The sequence below is a fragment of the Solenopsis invicta genome, chromosome 12 (assembly GCF_016802725.1).
Source record: "Solenopsis invicta isolate M01_SB chromosome 12, UNIL_Sinv_3.0, whole genome shotgun sequence".
Lineage (NCBI taxonomy): Eukaryota > Metazoa > Arthropoda > Insecta > Hymenoptera > Formicidae > Solenopsis > Solenopsis invicta.
Genome location: NC_052675.1, coordinates 7,354,567 through 7,369,618, shown reverse-complemented (window position 1 = coordinate 7,369,618; position 15,052 = coordinate 7,354,567). Strand labels below are relative to the sequence as shown.

At 38.8% G+C, this 15,052-nt stretch overlaps 1 protein-coding gene and 1 long non-coding RNA gene across 3 annotated transcripts; one reads left to right on the top strand and one right to left on the bottom strand.

The window, feature by feature from the left end:
* Positions 1-2,943: 2,943 nt before the first annotated feature.
* On the top strand, positions 2,944-10,459 carry LOC105206733 (basic-leucine zipper transcription factor A-like). 2 transcript variants are annotated; one of them, XR_005576035.1, is made up of 3 exons: positions 2,944-3,718; positions 9,980-10,194; positions 10,271-10,459. XR_005576035.1 is itself a non-coding variant. In XM_039455958.1 (2 exons), the coding sequence occupies exons 1-2, from the start codon at positions 3,248-3,250 to the stop codon at positions 8,904-8,906; spliced, it is 480 nt and encodes a 159-aa protein (XP_039311892.1). In that variant the 5' UTR covers positions 2,944-3,247; the 3' UTR covers positions 8,907-9,776. The 2 variants fall into 2 exon arrangements, 1 of the variants encoding a protein (XP_039311892.1); XM_039455958.1 differs by lacking the exons at positions 9,980-10,194; positions 10,271-10,459 and adding an exon at positions 8,898-9,776.
* On the bottom strand, positions 3,712-11,187 carry LOC120359202. The gene is made up of 3 exons (XR_005576036.1): positions 11,176-11,187; positions 9,621-9,623; positions 3,712-3,982 (listed from the first exon to the last, which is right to left on the bottom strand). It is a non-coding gene; the product is annotated as an uncharacterized LOC120359202 (long non-coding RNA).
* Positions 11,188-15,052: the final 3,865 nt, after the last annotated feature.

Sequence of the window (15,052 nt, the reverse complement as noted above, 5' to 3'; positions counted from 1 at the left end):
CCGAACGCGCAACTATAACGAGAGCTGAGGACATGATTGGTTCTTACTTGTGGATCCAGTCAATTACGTTCGCCGCTCGATGAGCAAAACTACATTCCAAAAACCATCGAAGAAAAAGTGTCGCAACTATGGCTGTGTTCCGATATTAACTGCCAGTACTGAAAATGTATAGTATAGGTGACATGAACTATAAATTTTCAGTACTGCCAGTAAAAACGGAACACAGCCTATAATGAACACGACTGTACACGCACCGGCGTAAAGGTGCGAATTCATACAGCGATAAATCGCTGGTGACTTTCCCCTTCTACACATACTTGTGCCGAATCCGTCGACAAATCGTCAGAAGTTCAACTTGGTTGAACTTCAGCGACAAGTCGACACAATCGTGAGCAGTATGGAATCTTCAAATACTAGTTTAGGAACGGATACATGAAAAAAGCTATGATCCTGACGGTCTTTTAAGTATGGAGCTACCCAATACTGCTTCTTTTTGTAATGCCGTTTCTCTTGTGTTTTTTGCAATTCCAACATTATAGCAGTTGTCACTATTCGTCGCTTTTTAATTGCTCTTGCTACTGCTGTTCCCAAAATATTTGCGCATTCAGCAGAATACACCTTATTTGAACGTATTGTCACTTTCATTTTTCTTCACTTTTCAATTTCTATTAAAAATAATACTTATTACTCTGTAATTATTAACTAATAATTTACTGAATTGATTGCGCCTATTGACACTAAACGCCTATTACGCCTTTTGCAATCAATTCAGTAAATTATTAGTTAATAATTACAGATTAATAAGTATTATTTTTAATAAAAATAATACTTATTTTATTTTATACTTTTTTAATACTTTTTTTTATATTTATTGTATTTTTAGTCGCTAGCGATTTGTCGCCACATGAATATGTACTGGGAGAAAAGCGATAGATACTTGACGCTGGCGTTACTTTTCCCCCACTTCTTCCAAGTCGCCAGCGATTTATCGCTGCATGAATTCGCAGCTTAAATGGTGTCTCTCCGCGTTGACGCTCGGCTGCCGCACACACGCGAGCTATACGAGGCGTGCACATACGAGTTTCATGGCAGCGCGGCGGAGGTCGGGGTGCCGGCAGAAAGTAATGGGGGGCGTTTCGATACCGCATCTTCCTCGTTCGACGCTGTATCGAGAGGGAAGACACGGAATCGACGCGCTTGAGAAACTGACATAAATGCTGTCCCTTGTGCCTATACGGCCGGTATACGGGATACCGCGGTTCGTCGCGCGCTGTTGTAATTTTTAATTGCATAAAGAAATTTACTCGGATACAAATATTCGTTTGAAAAATAATGTAAATAGAATTACGACTTTTAATAATAAATTAAAATTATGTCATCATGGCAATACAGCACTTACACGAAGAGAAAAATTTTCTTCATCTAAGCAAATTATGTCTGTTTAAGATCATAAATTCTTATAAAAAGATTTTATATTGTTGCTTATATATGAAACAATGAATTGTTAAGTTAACTATTTGATTAATTTATAGATATGTTAACATTATCGGGCAAGTCAGTTTACTTTGTAATTGACGTAAAACAATACTCTGAAAGAGGAACCGAATGAACGTTTGATTTTTCTTAAATTTTGTACAGTAATTTGTAACGTCAAAATATAAAGAAGTCTGTCACTTCTCCGAGTATTGTTTTACCTCAATTACAAAGTAAATTGGCTTACCCGATAATGTTAACATATCTATAAATTAATCGAATTAAAATTATTTTCTAATACAGATTATTTTAATAAGTAAGTAAAGAGATTTACATTCATTAATTAATTAAAATTAGGTCTCTATGTAAAGTAATAGTCCCACAAATTGAAGCTAAAATATATTGCCGTGATGACATAATTTTAATTTATTACTGTACAGAAAAAAATTAAATGTCAATTCAACAATTCATTGTTTCATATATAAGCAACAATATAAAATCTTTTTGAAAGAATTTATGATCTTAAACTGACATAATTTGCTTAGATGAAGAAAATTTATTTCTTCGTGTAAGTGCTGTATTGCCGTGATAACATAATTTTAATTTATTATTAAAAATCGTAATTCTATTTACATTATTTTTCAAACAAATATTCGTATCCGAGTAAATTTCTTTATGCAATTAAAAATTACAACAGCTCGCGACGAACCATGGTATCCCGTATACCAGTCGTATAGATGCAAGGGATACCATTTCTGTCAGTTTCTCGAGCGCCGCGATTCCGTGTCTTCTCTCTCGATCCAGCATCGAGCGAGGAAGATGCGGTATCGAAACGCTCCCCACTACTTTCTGCCGGCATCCCGACCACCGCCGCGCTGCCGCGAAACACGTACGTGCGCGCTTTGTGTAGCTCGCGTGTGTGCGGCAGCTGAGCGTTAGAATCCCTAGAAGTAGAGAGTCTGGACATCTGTTCCTAAAATGTCGGTGATGATTATGTCAGTGTATGTACGTGAGCTTTATGTGTGTGTATGTTTATCGTTGTGTGCACTTGAACGTGTTGTATGCTGTTATCGCATTGGCTAAAGAGGATTAAACAGGGATCCGTATTGGTGCTGCCATTTTAGGTGCACAATCACGTGTATCCAATCACGTGTATCCAATCACGTGGAACCCCGAGATGTCCAGACTCTCTACTTCTAGGGACTCTACTGAGCGTTAGAGTCGACTTTTCTAAGTCAGGCTTTCAGAGTTGACTGCAAGTCGACTTTGCATAGACGTCTGCAGACGTCTTTCAAAAGTTGACTTTAAGACGTCTAGAAAAAGACATTTTGAAATCGACTCGACTGAGCGCCACTGTAGTGAGCGAGCACCGCTGTCACCGCTGCTGCATGTAGCGCCAAGCGAGAGTCATCAAGTTTCTTGCAAGAGTCAATCCGCGTTGTTGTAATCCTACCCGTCTGTCGGGTCTTGTGCTTGATTCGATCATGGTGGCTCGTGTTGAGCGGACGTGTTCCTCTGCGACATACCGTTTGTTTACTGTTCCTGAACTCTCTAAATAAGTGTACACTTAAAATGAAATAGATAGATGTTTCAAAGTTAGCGAAAGCAAGAAGGAACGTTCCAGTGCAGTCTAGTGCAGGAATAGAAAACAAGCCTATAGTTGTTGTGCGAGCATTTTCGATCTTCTTCGAGTCTTCTGTGGCTACTCAGTTTTCTGAGCCGTTTATTTGTCTGCGTATAGTGATCTCGAGGTTACATCTGAACACAAGTAACAATGAATAATAATCCCCCTGCCTCTTTGGCAGGGGGCGGCGGTACGGGTGCATATAACGGCGACGCCCGCCGTTTGCACCCTGAGGTACCTGTTCGTCCCCCCGACCCTTCTTCCTTTCCCCTCCTCCCTCCTAGCCCTTCCATTCTCACACCTTCCAAGTTTGGCGTTCCGGCCGACCAATTTAATGATTTTGAATCTACATTGAATAGCAACAATAACCTCAACTCTGAAACATTTGACAACACAAAACAATTTCAGGCGAACACCCCTTCATCTCAAGACGTTATTTCATCCATTGCTAACAAGAACCTTGACGACCATGTTAACCAAGGACATACCGTATCAAACATCGGTAATAATACAATAAACACTGCCTCAGAGTACACCAATGTTCCAATGGAAATCGAACCGTCCAAAAATATCCGTAAAAGAACTTCAGAGGACTTGCCGGCACAGCCCCAAATTACTAAGGTGAGCAAATCCAACAAGACCAAAACAGACTCAGTCAAGAAAAACAGCTCGTCTACAAACAGCGCACATTCCAGTTCAACTCTGAATCATACTCAATCGCCTACACCCACGCTGGCTAACAATGACGAAAATTCCAACCGCAACCCCTCTCCCTCTTCGGATGGCTCTAGCTCTTCCCCTTACAAATATTCTCACAAAGACAACCCTCCTTATACGGTATATGTCTACAGTACTGATAATTCCAAGTTAGAATCCACGCACCCTCTCCACATTAGCTGCATTATTTCCAATATCATATCTAAAGATATACTTGAAATAAAAAATATAGGCAGAGGTAAGGTTATGGTGGAATTTAGTTCAGCCTGTTCCGCTAACAACTTAGTCTCATCTCAGACATTAAACGCACATGGCTTACGCGCTTTTATTCCCACTTTCCGCACCATGCGCACAGGCATCATTAGAAACATTCCACCCAGTATTAGTGTAGAAGCTATCACTAAGTCTATTGAAGCTCATCCATCACAAATCATCGAAGTCAAAAGATTGTAAAAAAGAGCCACTGTTGATGGCACCACCAAACTTGTTCCTTCTTCTCTAATTACTGTCAAATTCAAGGGCCAAATCCTTCCTAAATTTGTTTACATTTTCAAAACTAGACAAGAGGTTAATCCCTTCATCCCCAATCCCCGCACTTGTTACAATTGCTACAGAGTCGGGCATATCAAACCTGTTTGCAGGGGATCCGAAAGGTGTCCAAACTGCGGCTCTAACAAACACAAAGAAGAAGAGTACTGTCCCATGGCAGACAAACCCCCGACTTGTATAAATTGCAAAGGCAACCACGTTGCCACCTCTCCCGACTGTCCTATTTTCTTCAGACACAAACAAATCCTCTCTCTAGCAGCAACCGAAAACATCCCTCTATTTGAGGCGAGAAAAATTATTCGTTCTAACACTCCGACCAGTGTTACCTTCTCTCGCTCCTCGGATCTCCCTAGCGACCCTAGAGCGGACTATAAAAACTTTCCTCGCCTAAACAACAAGCAATCCGAAAATTCCTACAGTCATTCTCACATTGACGCACTCCCGTCGTCTTTCTATAGCAACAACAAATATGAAGCCTTAAATAATGTAAATTCCTATGGCCTCTTCGAGTCGTCACGACATTCTTCCTCGGACTCTTATGCAAATATAGTATCTAACCAAAAACACACTCGCTCGAATTCCAATGAATACGCTCCTTCTCATCTTCCTACAAGCAATAATGGCTATAACCAAGGCCGCGGTGGCCCTTCGCTACCTCGCGGTCCTGCCCAGACCAGGCAACAAACAGATTTTCACAAAGAATTCCTCCTTTATCCAAATGGTCGTTCCTCTTTTCCTTCTAGGAATGGTGTCATGTTCGAACAACATAACACTAATCCGACCTCCTCTCGTAAAAGCCCTTTTAACTCTGTAGACTCATCAGATAACTCTGTTAACCGTAATAACTTCATGGATAATCTAAGCAAATTTTTTATAAATGATCTCTTACCTTTATTACTCAAAAAAGATTTTACAGCAATTATTGATGCCTCACTCAACTTTCTGTCTGCTCACATCAACACGAATAATATTATTTGCTTAATAAAAAACCTTTTTAACTGCAAATTTAATGACACCGATACTTCTAATACTGATGACCCCTCAAATCAATATTTGGAAAGTTTGCCAATTTCCCAATCGAACAGGAATAGCCCAGGCCACACATCACCTAATTTAACCCTTCCTAAACTTGTTAACACTAATCTTTCCTCTTAAATTTAGCAACTTTTCTTAATTTAAATTCTATTTACTCATATTATTAACCATCCACTCTTATACACCCCTGATTATCCTTAATTCAACAATATTATGAATTCCAACTCCTCCTCCCTCTCTTCTCACAAAAATAACTCTCGCAATTCCTCAAATAAAACATTTAACATATTACAATGGAACTGCCAAGGCCTCCGCAGTAAAATTCCCACTTTACAAACTGTAGCTTGTAATTATGAAATCATTTGCATCCAAGAATCCATTTTATATGAAAACAATTCCTTCCATTTGAAAGGTTTCCAAATCATAAGAAAAGACATTGACACTCATAACAAACGCGGATTGTGCACACTCGTGCGCAAAGACATCTCATATTCCATCGTCAATCTCGAACATATCGCGGATCCTTCTATTGAAATTCTTGGTATTAAAATTAACCTCAACAACATCCAATGCCTTATTGTCAATTTGTATCGCCATCCTGGTAGACGTACACCTTTCTCAGTATTTAACAAGATACTAGAACTTCAGGATAAATTTCAACTAGCACTACTAGTGGGCGATTTCAACTGTCATCACTCCTATTGGAACAACTCATATGACGATGGTCCAGGCAAATTGTTGGCTAAGGCCATTGATCAACACAATTATGTCATACTTAATGATAAAAATCCTACCCTTCTACTCCCTTCCGGTTGCAGAGATTCGACCATTGATCTTTCCCTCTCCTCTCATAAATTGGCCTCCTTGTGCCTTTCCAAGACCTTGAGTGACTCTTGGGGTAGTGATCATTTTCCGGTAATTACCCAAATTAACGGCACGTTATCAAAGCAGAAAAAATTCATCTATAAATGGTCTCTCTCTCGCGATCAATTGAACGCCTTTGGAGCCCTCTGTCTTAACAACCCAGTCTCCTATGAGAACCTCTCCGGTGCCAACGCTTGTGAAAAATATGACAGCTTTATTACACACATCACGAATCTAATATTCAATTTTATCCCAGAGCATCGAAGATTTCCTAAATCCGCCACATCTAAACTTTCTAAAGGTGCCCCTCCTTGGTGGAATGTTGATTGCCAGAAAGCTGTTGATTCTAGAAGAGAGGCCACTGCCATATACAAACGCTTTCCTACATTTGATAATTACAGACTTTTTATTCAGACCAAAAGATCGTGCTCCAAAATTCTTAAGAAACAAAAAAGAAACAGCTGGAAAAACCTCTGTAAATCTTTCAACTCTAAGACCCCTTCGGCAGAACTCTGGTCACTGATAAAACTTTTTAAAAAACACAATCTTGCTCAATCTTTACATCAACAAGACTCGTCGGCAGTGGCCAACTCACAGCTGGAATGTATTAACAAACTATGCCCACCCTCGTGCTTACTCGACCTCCAAGCACTTCGCACTATATCCTCTTATTTTACAAAACATCAGCCTAATACTAATTCAGACGAAAATCACACCGAAAGGTATAAACTGCTGAACTCTGAGATTTCTTCCTTAGACATCGTTTTTGTGTTACAAAACATAAAGTCTCATTCCGCTCCGGGTCTTGACCAATTTTCATACAACATGATCAAAGCTCTTCCGGACTCCTTCCTTTCCACTCTGGCGGATCTCTACAACGCTATTGTATTGGAGGGTTCCTTCCCAGAAAGTTGGTCTCATTCATTGATAGTTTTAATCCCTAAGCCTCAAGGAGGCGTAAGACCTATTTCACTCTTGTCAGGCTTCCTTAAAATTCTGGAAAAGATATTTTACTACCGACTCAGATGGATTGTGGAGGGTGACTGTTTCGTTCCTGATTTTCAGACTGGCTTCAGATCAAACAGATCCTGTGTTGACAATCTCGTCTCTCTCTCTAGTTTCGTACATTCTGCTTTCATTAGGGGGGAAATTATTGCTTGCGTGTTTCTAGACATTGAGGGTGCATTTGATAACGTTGTTCCTTATATATTAATTCAAGATCTAGTGGACATGGGACTGCCCCCTAATTTTTGTAAATTTATTGCCAACCTTATTATGGAAAGAAAACTCTTCTTTATTACAGACGGGGAACTCAAAGGCCCATTTCTTACACGCAAAGGTACCCCCCAGGGATCCACATTAAGTCCTACCCTTTTCAACATATACCTCAGGCACATCGGCAAACACTTAACCAAAGAAGGCCAGATTTTGCAGTACGCAGATGATATCGCACTGTTTGTATCCGCTGAAAACATCAGCAGCGCGCTTGGCTCCCTTCAGCACAACTTGGATCGAGTTTCCAATTTTCTTAAAAATAGAGGCTTGACCTTGTCTCCCGCCAAATCTCAACTTCTGATTTTCTCCCGGAAGCGCTCCTCTTCACAAAATATGCAAGGTCCTTCGGATATCTTCATAAATGGCACCCTAGTTCCCAGAGTTACTAGTGCCCGTTTCTTGGGCATCTGGTTTGACGATAAACTCAAAGGAGACACACACTTGAAATATCTAATTCATAAGGGCAGGAAACTAGCGGACATTATCTCATCTCTCTCCGGCGTTTGGTGGGGGGCTCATCCCCGTCTACTCCTGCAAATCTTTCGAGCCATCTTCAGAAGCTCTATTGAATATGGAGGTCAGATCTTTCAATTTCGCAACAACTCATCAAATTTTTTGAAACTTAAAAGACTTATTTATAGATGCATCAGAATTGCCCTCGGCTATAGAATTTCCACTCCTATCAACATAATGCTATACGAATCCAAAGAACCCCCATTAGAAGTCAGAATCTCTCATATTTCCTCTAAATACATTTACAAAGCCCTTGCCAATAAAAGTAATCCTGCCACTTCTTACCTTAAATCTCTCAGGGATCTGGTGGTGTCACCACAGGATAAAATTAATCTCATTAAAAAATTCCCAATTTTTGGAATTTACATCCAAGCTTTAGGAGACTTAATAAAAATATTTCGTAGCACTATTCCTCCGAAATTCCAATACCCTTATTCTGCCTACTCATTCTCCCCACAAATCAACATTTCTCTCACGAAGTTGGATAAAGATGCCTCTCAGGACCTTGTCAACCAATGTTTCCGGCACTTAGCTGATAAACTCTTCAAAGAACACACTCACCTTTACACGGATGGCTCAAAATCTGAACTCTCTCTGGCCGTCGGAGCCAGCGTATACATCCCTAGTCTAAATAAAGCCATAATGCATAAACTTCCTGCAGAAACATCCATCTTCTCTGCCGAAGCTTGGGTGCTGCTTGAAGCCATAGGAATTATCGAAGAACTTCACTGGATCAATTCCGTCATTTTCACCGACTCACTAAGCGTGCTTCAAGCTATCTCGCAATACAATCACAAGGCCGACAACCACATTATATACAGACTTAAACATAAGCTCTTTCTTCTAGATAAATTAAACTTCAACCTGACACTATGCTGGGTCCCGGCACATAAAGGAATTCCAGGAAACGAAAACGCAGATCAAGCTGCCAAAATTGCGTCCCGTCAAGGATTCATTCCCCCGTTTCGCATTCCATACGCGGACTATTTTGCCGAGATCAACTGTAACACTACCAACAAATTCAGAGCTTATCTGGAAGAAGCGGCACAAGTTAACGGCACCCAACATGCTTCTTTATACCAACATACTCTTTATAAGCGCCCTTGGTTTCATCGCAAACCTCTTGACAGAGAAGAAATAGTAATAATCAACCGACTCAGAAGCAACCACTACAACTTAAAATACAGCTTATTCAGAAAAAACATGTCAGACTCACCGAATTGCCCCTGTGGGGAAGGTCGGCAGGACGCCAACCATATCATTTTTTATTGTCCTATTACCATTCCGAAATCATCTAATCTCAGACAATACCTTAAAGATAAATATCCTTCATTCCAAATCAACATCTTTTCTATCCTTGGCTACCCTACTACTAAACTATGTCGCCTCATACTTTCATATTTCAAGTCGTGTGAACTCAACATTTGAACCCTCCCGCCTCGTGCACAAGCACGAGTTCACGTCTCCGACGCGATTCAAGGGGAGGGCGCTCAATGCTCACTTTAAGTGGCTCCGCAGCTATTTGGAGTGCGCGCCCGTGCTCCCAAAGCTCCGGTTCCTCCGCCATCACCAACTCTTTTCTATCATCATAATTACCGTCTACTTGTTGCATCTCTCATCCCAAGGTCCGTGGATTGGCGTTGGAGGGGAAGGAAGGTCGTTGCATCCACTTCAACGATGTGGAACGAAAATGGCGGCGGCCATACTTTTACTGCACACTCGCTCACTCACACAACTAATAGCTGTAGTACCTTACTATCTACGTACATACACTAACACTGACTCGCTGTCTCGAAAATGGCGGCTATGCAACGACCTTCCTTCCCCTCCAACGCCAATCCACGGACCTTGTCTCATCCCATCACTTATACCTTTCTGTTACCCGAAAAATTACTCTGGTTAATGGCCAAATCGTCCCTGCCCTACTAGTTACTGGGGACGGGTGCCAATTCAATAAAAGAAAAAGAAGAAGGGTCTTGTGCTTATTGAATAAAGACTATTAGCTGCAGCCGTTCGGACATACAAAATTCTCTTATACTCTCCGCTATTTTTTATTATCCATCGGAGCGTGTGCAGCCATACCGGTCATATGCGGCGATTGCCATTGTGAGCCGTTGTTGAGGGACAGACGAAGTAGGACTATAGTATGTATTTTTTTGTAAAACCATATCAATTAGATATAAATCCGAATATTTAAACGATCAATTGCGAATATTTTAGTTTTGAGATCAGTGGTGCCGAAGCAGTTAAAAACACTGGAGATATGTGTATCGAGATTTCTCTGCCAAAGCATTTCCAATCCATGGTATTTATGTCGGTGTCGAGGTTGAGTGGCACGAAAACTGGCAGAGTCATAAAGAACTTTACGTGACGGAGAAAAGAAGCTACAACTGAACATATTTACTACAAGTGAGCTTTGTCTTCAAAACAAAAATTAATTTGTTCATTTGGAAAACAACATACGTCAACAACTCTCACTTTTAGAGAATTAAAGATGTTTAGTTTTTACAACTGCAGCACTAAAATTAATTAAAAATTGATATTAATTAAATATTGTTATAGATATTAACATTTTGATTTTGACGCTCAATTAATTTTTTTTTTATTTAAGTTGAATTATTTTTTAAATGATTGATTCAATTGTTTTTTTAATAATATCACTTTCAATTTGTGCATTCTAATTGCAGAAAAGAACACAAGGAATGTACCAGCAATCAAGATAAACAAATTATCCCTCAATATCTTGAGTAAAACAAAGTGACATTCTTTATCCACTAGAGATTCGAGTTGCAGAATGCAAAATAAAAAAGAATATTTTATCTTTGCAGCATCTACAACAAAGGATCCATTTCTTAAAAAGTTAGCTAAGTTCTATAATTTATATAGAAAGAACATTTTACATTGACATTGTATAAATTTAGAATCTATACATGTATACAGGATATTTAACGAGAGGTGAGAAATAAAGATTTTTTTTCTTATGTGATGTCCATTAATATAATATAGTTAAAAGTTTTTATTATTATTTTTATTATTATTTTTCTTAACAAATGCATCTGTATACAATAGTAATATTATGCGAGATAATTTTATATACATTAAGTTATTGTGATATACATATACACACACAAAGTTAAACAAATGCGCACAATACATATACACAGATATACACATTTATATTTGCTTTACATATTATAACAATTTTCTTTTTTTTTTTAAATAAAACGAATCAAACAAGTAAAAAATGTTATAACATATTTTCCCAATTTCAATATTCCTTCCTTTACAACTGCATAGAATGTCTGTAGGATGGCTAACTATAGTCGACTTATAGTTGTCTTCAAATGTATGACTTAAAGACGTCTCTAAAAGTCGACTTATAGTTGTCGATTAAAGTGGGACATTGTATGACTTATAGACGTCTTTAAGTCGTCTAAAGTCGATTTATGGACGTCCATTTTCCAGACGTCTAACAGTTATGGCCGACTCATAGTCGACTTAAAGTCGACTTTGTGCTGTTAGGGGTGACCACAGCGCATGCTTAGTTCGCTACATAACGCCGAAATGACAGAAGGTCGATCATGAAACTTTTTCCCTAAGGCGGAAACGTGAAAAGTGAAAAATTTCTCCATTAACTTCAATGGTAAAGATTTTCACTTTTCACGTTTCCGCCCTAGTGAAAAAGTTTCATGATTGTCCCCCAGGTATCTTAACCTGTGCAATCGCCAACTTTAACGCTTGATATCTCGGTTCGCGGACCAGAGCGACACTTTTTCTTGCCAGATTCTTTTATTTTGAGTGAAAACGCGTCGAATGAGCCTAATTTCGTCAAAATCGGAGGTGCAGTGGGTATTCTTAACAATTACCTGATATAAAACTGTTTCTTAATTTACCCTGATTTCATTATCCATCTTTCAATTTTGTTCTGCTTATTTAAGTAATACATGTGTTACCAATACATGTATTGCTACATACAGCGTTTCTTAAGGTTGGTTTATGCAGGCTGTAACAGCTAACTTATATCGGAATCTATCAATAAGTCCCGAGATCTAACCCAGAGATAACGCTAGTAGTACCAAGCTGGCCACGTTTCCCTAGAATGCGAACCTTCACATGAAACGTGTACAAATTTCACGTCGATCGGACCACAAACAGCTGAGTTATTGAGGTTAGAGCAAAGTCACTTTGTAATTTGTAAACGGCTTCCAATGGCCTACCCGAACGTTCCGCATCGTTTGTGTCCGTACGACCACGTTTAAACTCAGCATACCAACGACAAATCGTTGATTTAGATGGAATTTACCCATTAAAAAACAATGCTTTATCAACACGCGAAACTAAATTTTTTTCCATTTTTCAAACAAATTACAAAGTGACTTTGCTCTAACCTCAATAACTCAGCTGTTTGTGGTCCGATCGACGTGAAATTTGTACACGTTTCATGTGAAGGTTCGCATTCTAGGGAAACGTGGCCAGCTTGGTACTACTAGCGTTATCTCTGGGTTAGTCTCGGGACTTATTGAACGATGTGTAACAGCTAACTTATATCGGAATCTATAAGAAATTGACCAATCATAATCGATTATTCTTCTATAAGTCGATTATGATTGGTCAATTTTTTGCAGATTCCGGCATAAGTTATCGGTACGGTCTGCATAAACCAACCTTTAAATTGAAAAATTTAACAATTATTTTTCACAATTCTTTTTATTCTTGTTTAATCATTAAAACAATTTATTTTATTGCAAACCTATTTAGCTTATTCGATATTTGCTTAAACTTTTGTAACCTAAGATGTAAAAAATGAAATTGAATTAACATTCATTGTTCACTAAATTAAATTTCTTTGTTAACATATAATTTATTCTCTCCCTTTTCTTTGATCAATTAAGTTATGATAAAGATTTTTTATAGTGCAACTATTCAGAACACTGTCTGATTTTAACAAAATTCCCAAAGTTCAAACCTATGTAGAAACGTTGTTAATCCTTTGTCCGGAATAATTGCAGTATTTAACAAATCTTTGTTATCTAGGTCAAAGGACAGGGAGAGAAATAAATTATACAAGAAATTTAATTCAATTAGTTTTTTTTACATCTCAGTTTACTAAAAATTAAATCAAGTATTGAATTAATTAAATTACTAATGAAAAACTTGTTTAACTCGATATATAAGATGTACGGACATGTACATACATACATATAACTAATTTGGATGTAATTACGTGAGAATAATTGTCATTGATACCCGCGAAGGTAGGGGTTTATTTTGTTGAAGATCTTGGAAAAAGATTCCGAGCTTAACGATAATTCCCGATAAGGAATGACGAGGAGATTAGAGTTTAGTTTTATGGTAAGGTTAAAGATAAGATTCACACACATAACTGGTTCATAAATAATTGTTAAATTAGTTTATCATAAGAAATAATATAGGATGAAAAAAAAAGAGTAATATAGGTACTGCACTTTAAAGACAGCGTATTTATTAGCGTATGTATTACCGAATAAATTATTGTTCGCTTAACTATATGAGAATTATTGTATATGACATGAAAATATATATTTCTTACAAAGTCATATAAGTATAATAATCCATATGAGCAATTAGAACACTGCGATTCGCGACGTTCACAAGACAGTTTTGTAAGATAATGCAGCAAATCGACAGATACGAGGTGTGTTCAAAAAGTATCGCGAATTTTGTGTTTTTTCAAAAATTATTTATTTATTCATGAATATCTATTTTGTCCCCTTCAAAGTAATCCCCATGAGATATTATACACTTGTGCCAACGGTTTTTCCAATCTTTGAAGCACTTCAAAAAATCATTTTTTTTTATCTTGTTCAGCTCCTCCTTCGATGCCGTCTTTATCTCGTCAAGCGTAGCGTAACGTCGTCCTTTCATGGGCCTCTTCAGTTTAGGGAACAAGAAAAAGTCACAGGGGGCCAGATCTGGGGAATACGGTGGCTGCGGCATCATTAGTGTGTTGTTTTTGGCCAAAAAGTCGCAATTGAGCAATTGAGCAATTGAGCAATTTTGGTACGAATTTCGCGGCGACCCGTCTCATGCCCAAATCATTGATAAAAATCGAATGGCACGAGCCAATCGATATGTTTAGGTCCTCAGCAACTTCTCTAACGGTGATTCGACGATTGGCCAATACCATTTTCTCCACTTCATTAATTTTTTCGTCTGTTGTTGAAGTGCTCGGGCGTCCGGCACGCTCTTCGTCGTTCACATCTTCTCGGCCTTCTGAGAACATTTTGTACCACCGATAAACGTTGCTTCGGTCCAAGGTAGCTTCTCCGTATGCCACAGTCAACATTCGGAATGCATCCGCGCACTTAATTTCGTTTTTCACACAAAATTTGATACAGGTTCTTTGATCCATTTTTTTGAATAGGTAAAAATCGAAGACGATCCAAAACACGTGCAAGCAAAGCAGCTGTCAACAATTAAGTGAACATTCAAAATGGCCGAGCTTGTCGGCATAAGTGAGAGACATGAGTACCAACATAACGCCACAAAAAGATCGAAATTCGAATATACGTAACCCGAAAATTCAAAATTCGCGATACTTTTTGAACACACCTCGTAGTCCTCGTGCACTCGAGTCGCGAGGTAGGACGGTCAGGGAAGGCACCAGAAATAACTCACTACCTTCGCGTGAGGCACAAAACACGAGCGTATTTATTGAACGTGAGCTAAATAGCTTTACAATAGCTACAATAATTATTCTTGTTGAACGAGGATACCACTTGCTAACCGACCGGAGGCCGGACCGGGGAGAGCCGCTGTACACGTGATACTACACTTTAAGCGCGTGGCACGCGGTATCTTTTCACAATTCCAATTAATTACGGAAGGCGTCCCGTAATCGAACAATTCACTTAACTAATACTGAGAATAATTAGGAAAGAGCGGAGGACACCTTACTGTGGTCCGGAGCTCTCTTACTCGTTTTTATCAAAACTCGAATTCCTCAAATCCCGACTCAAATTT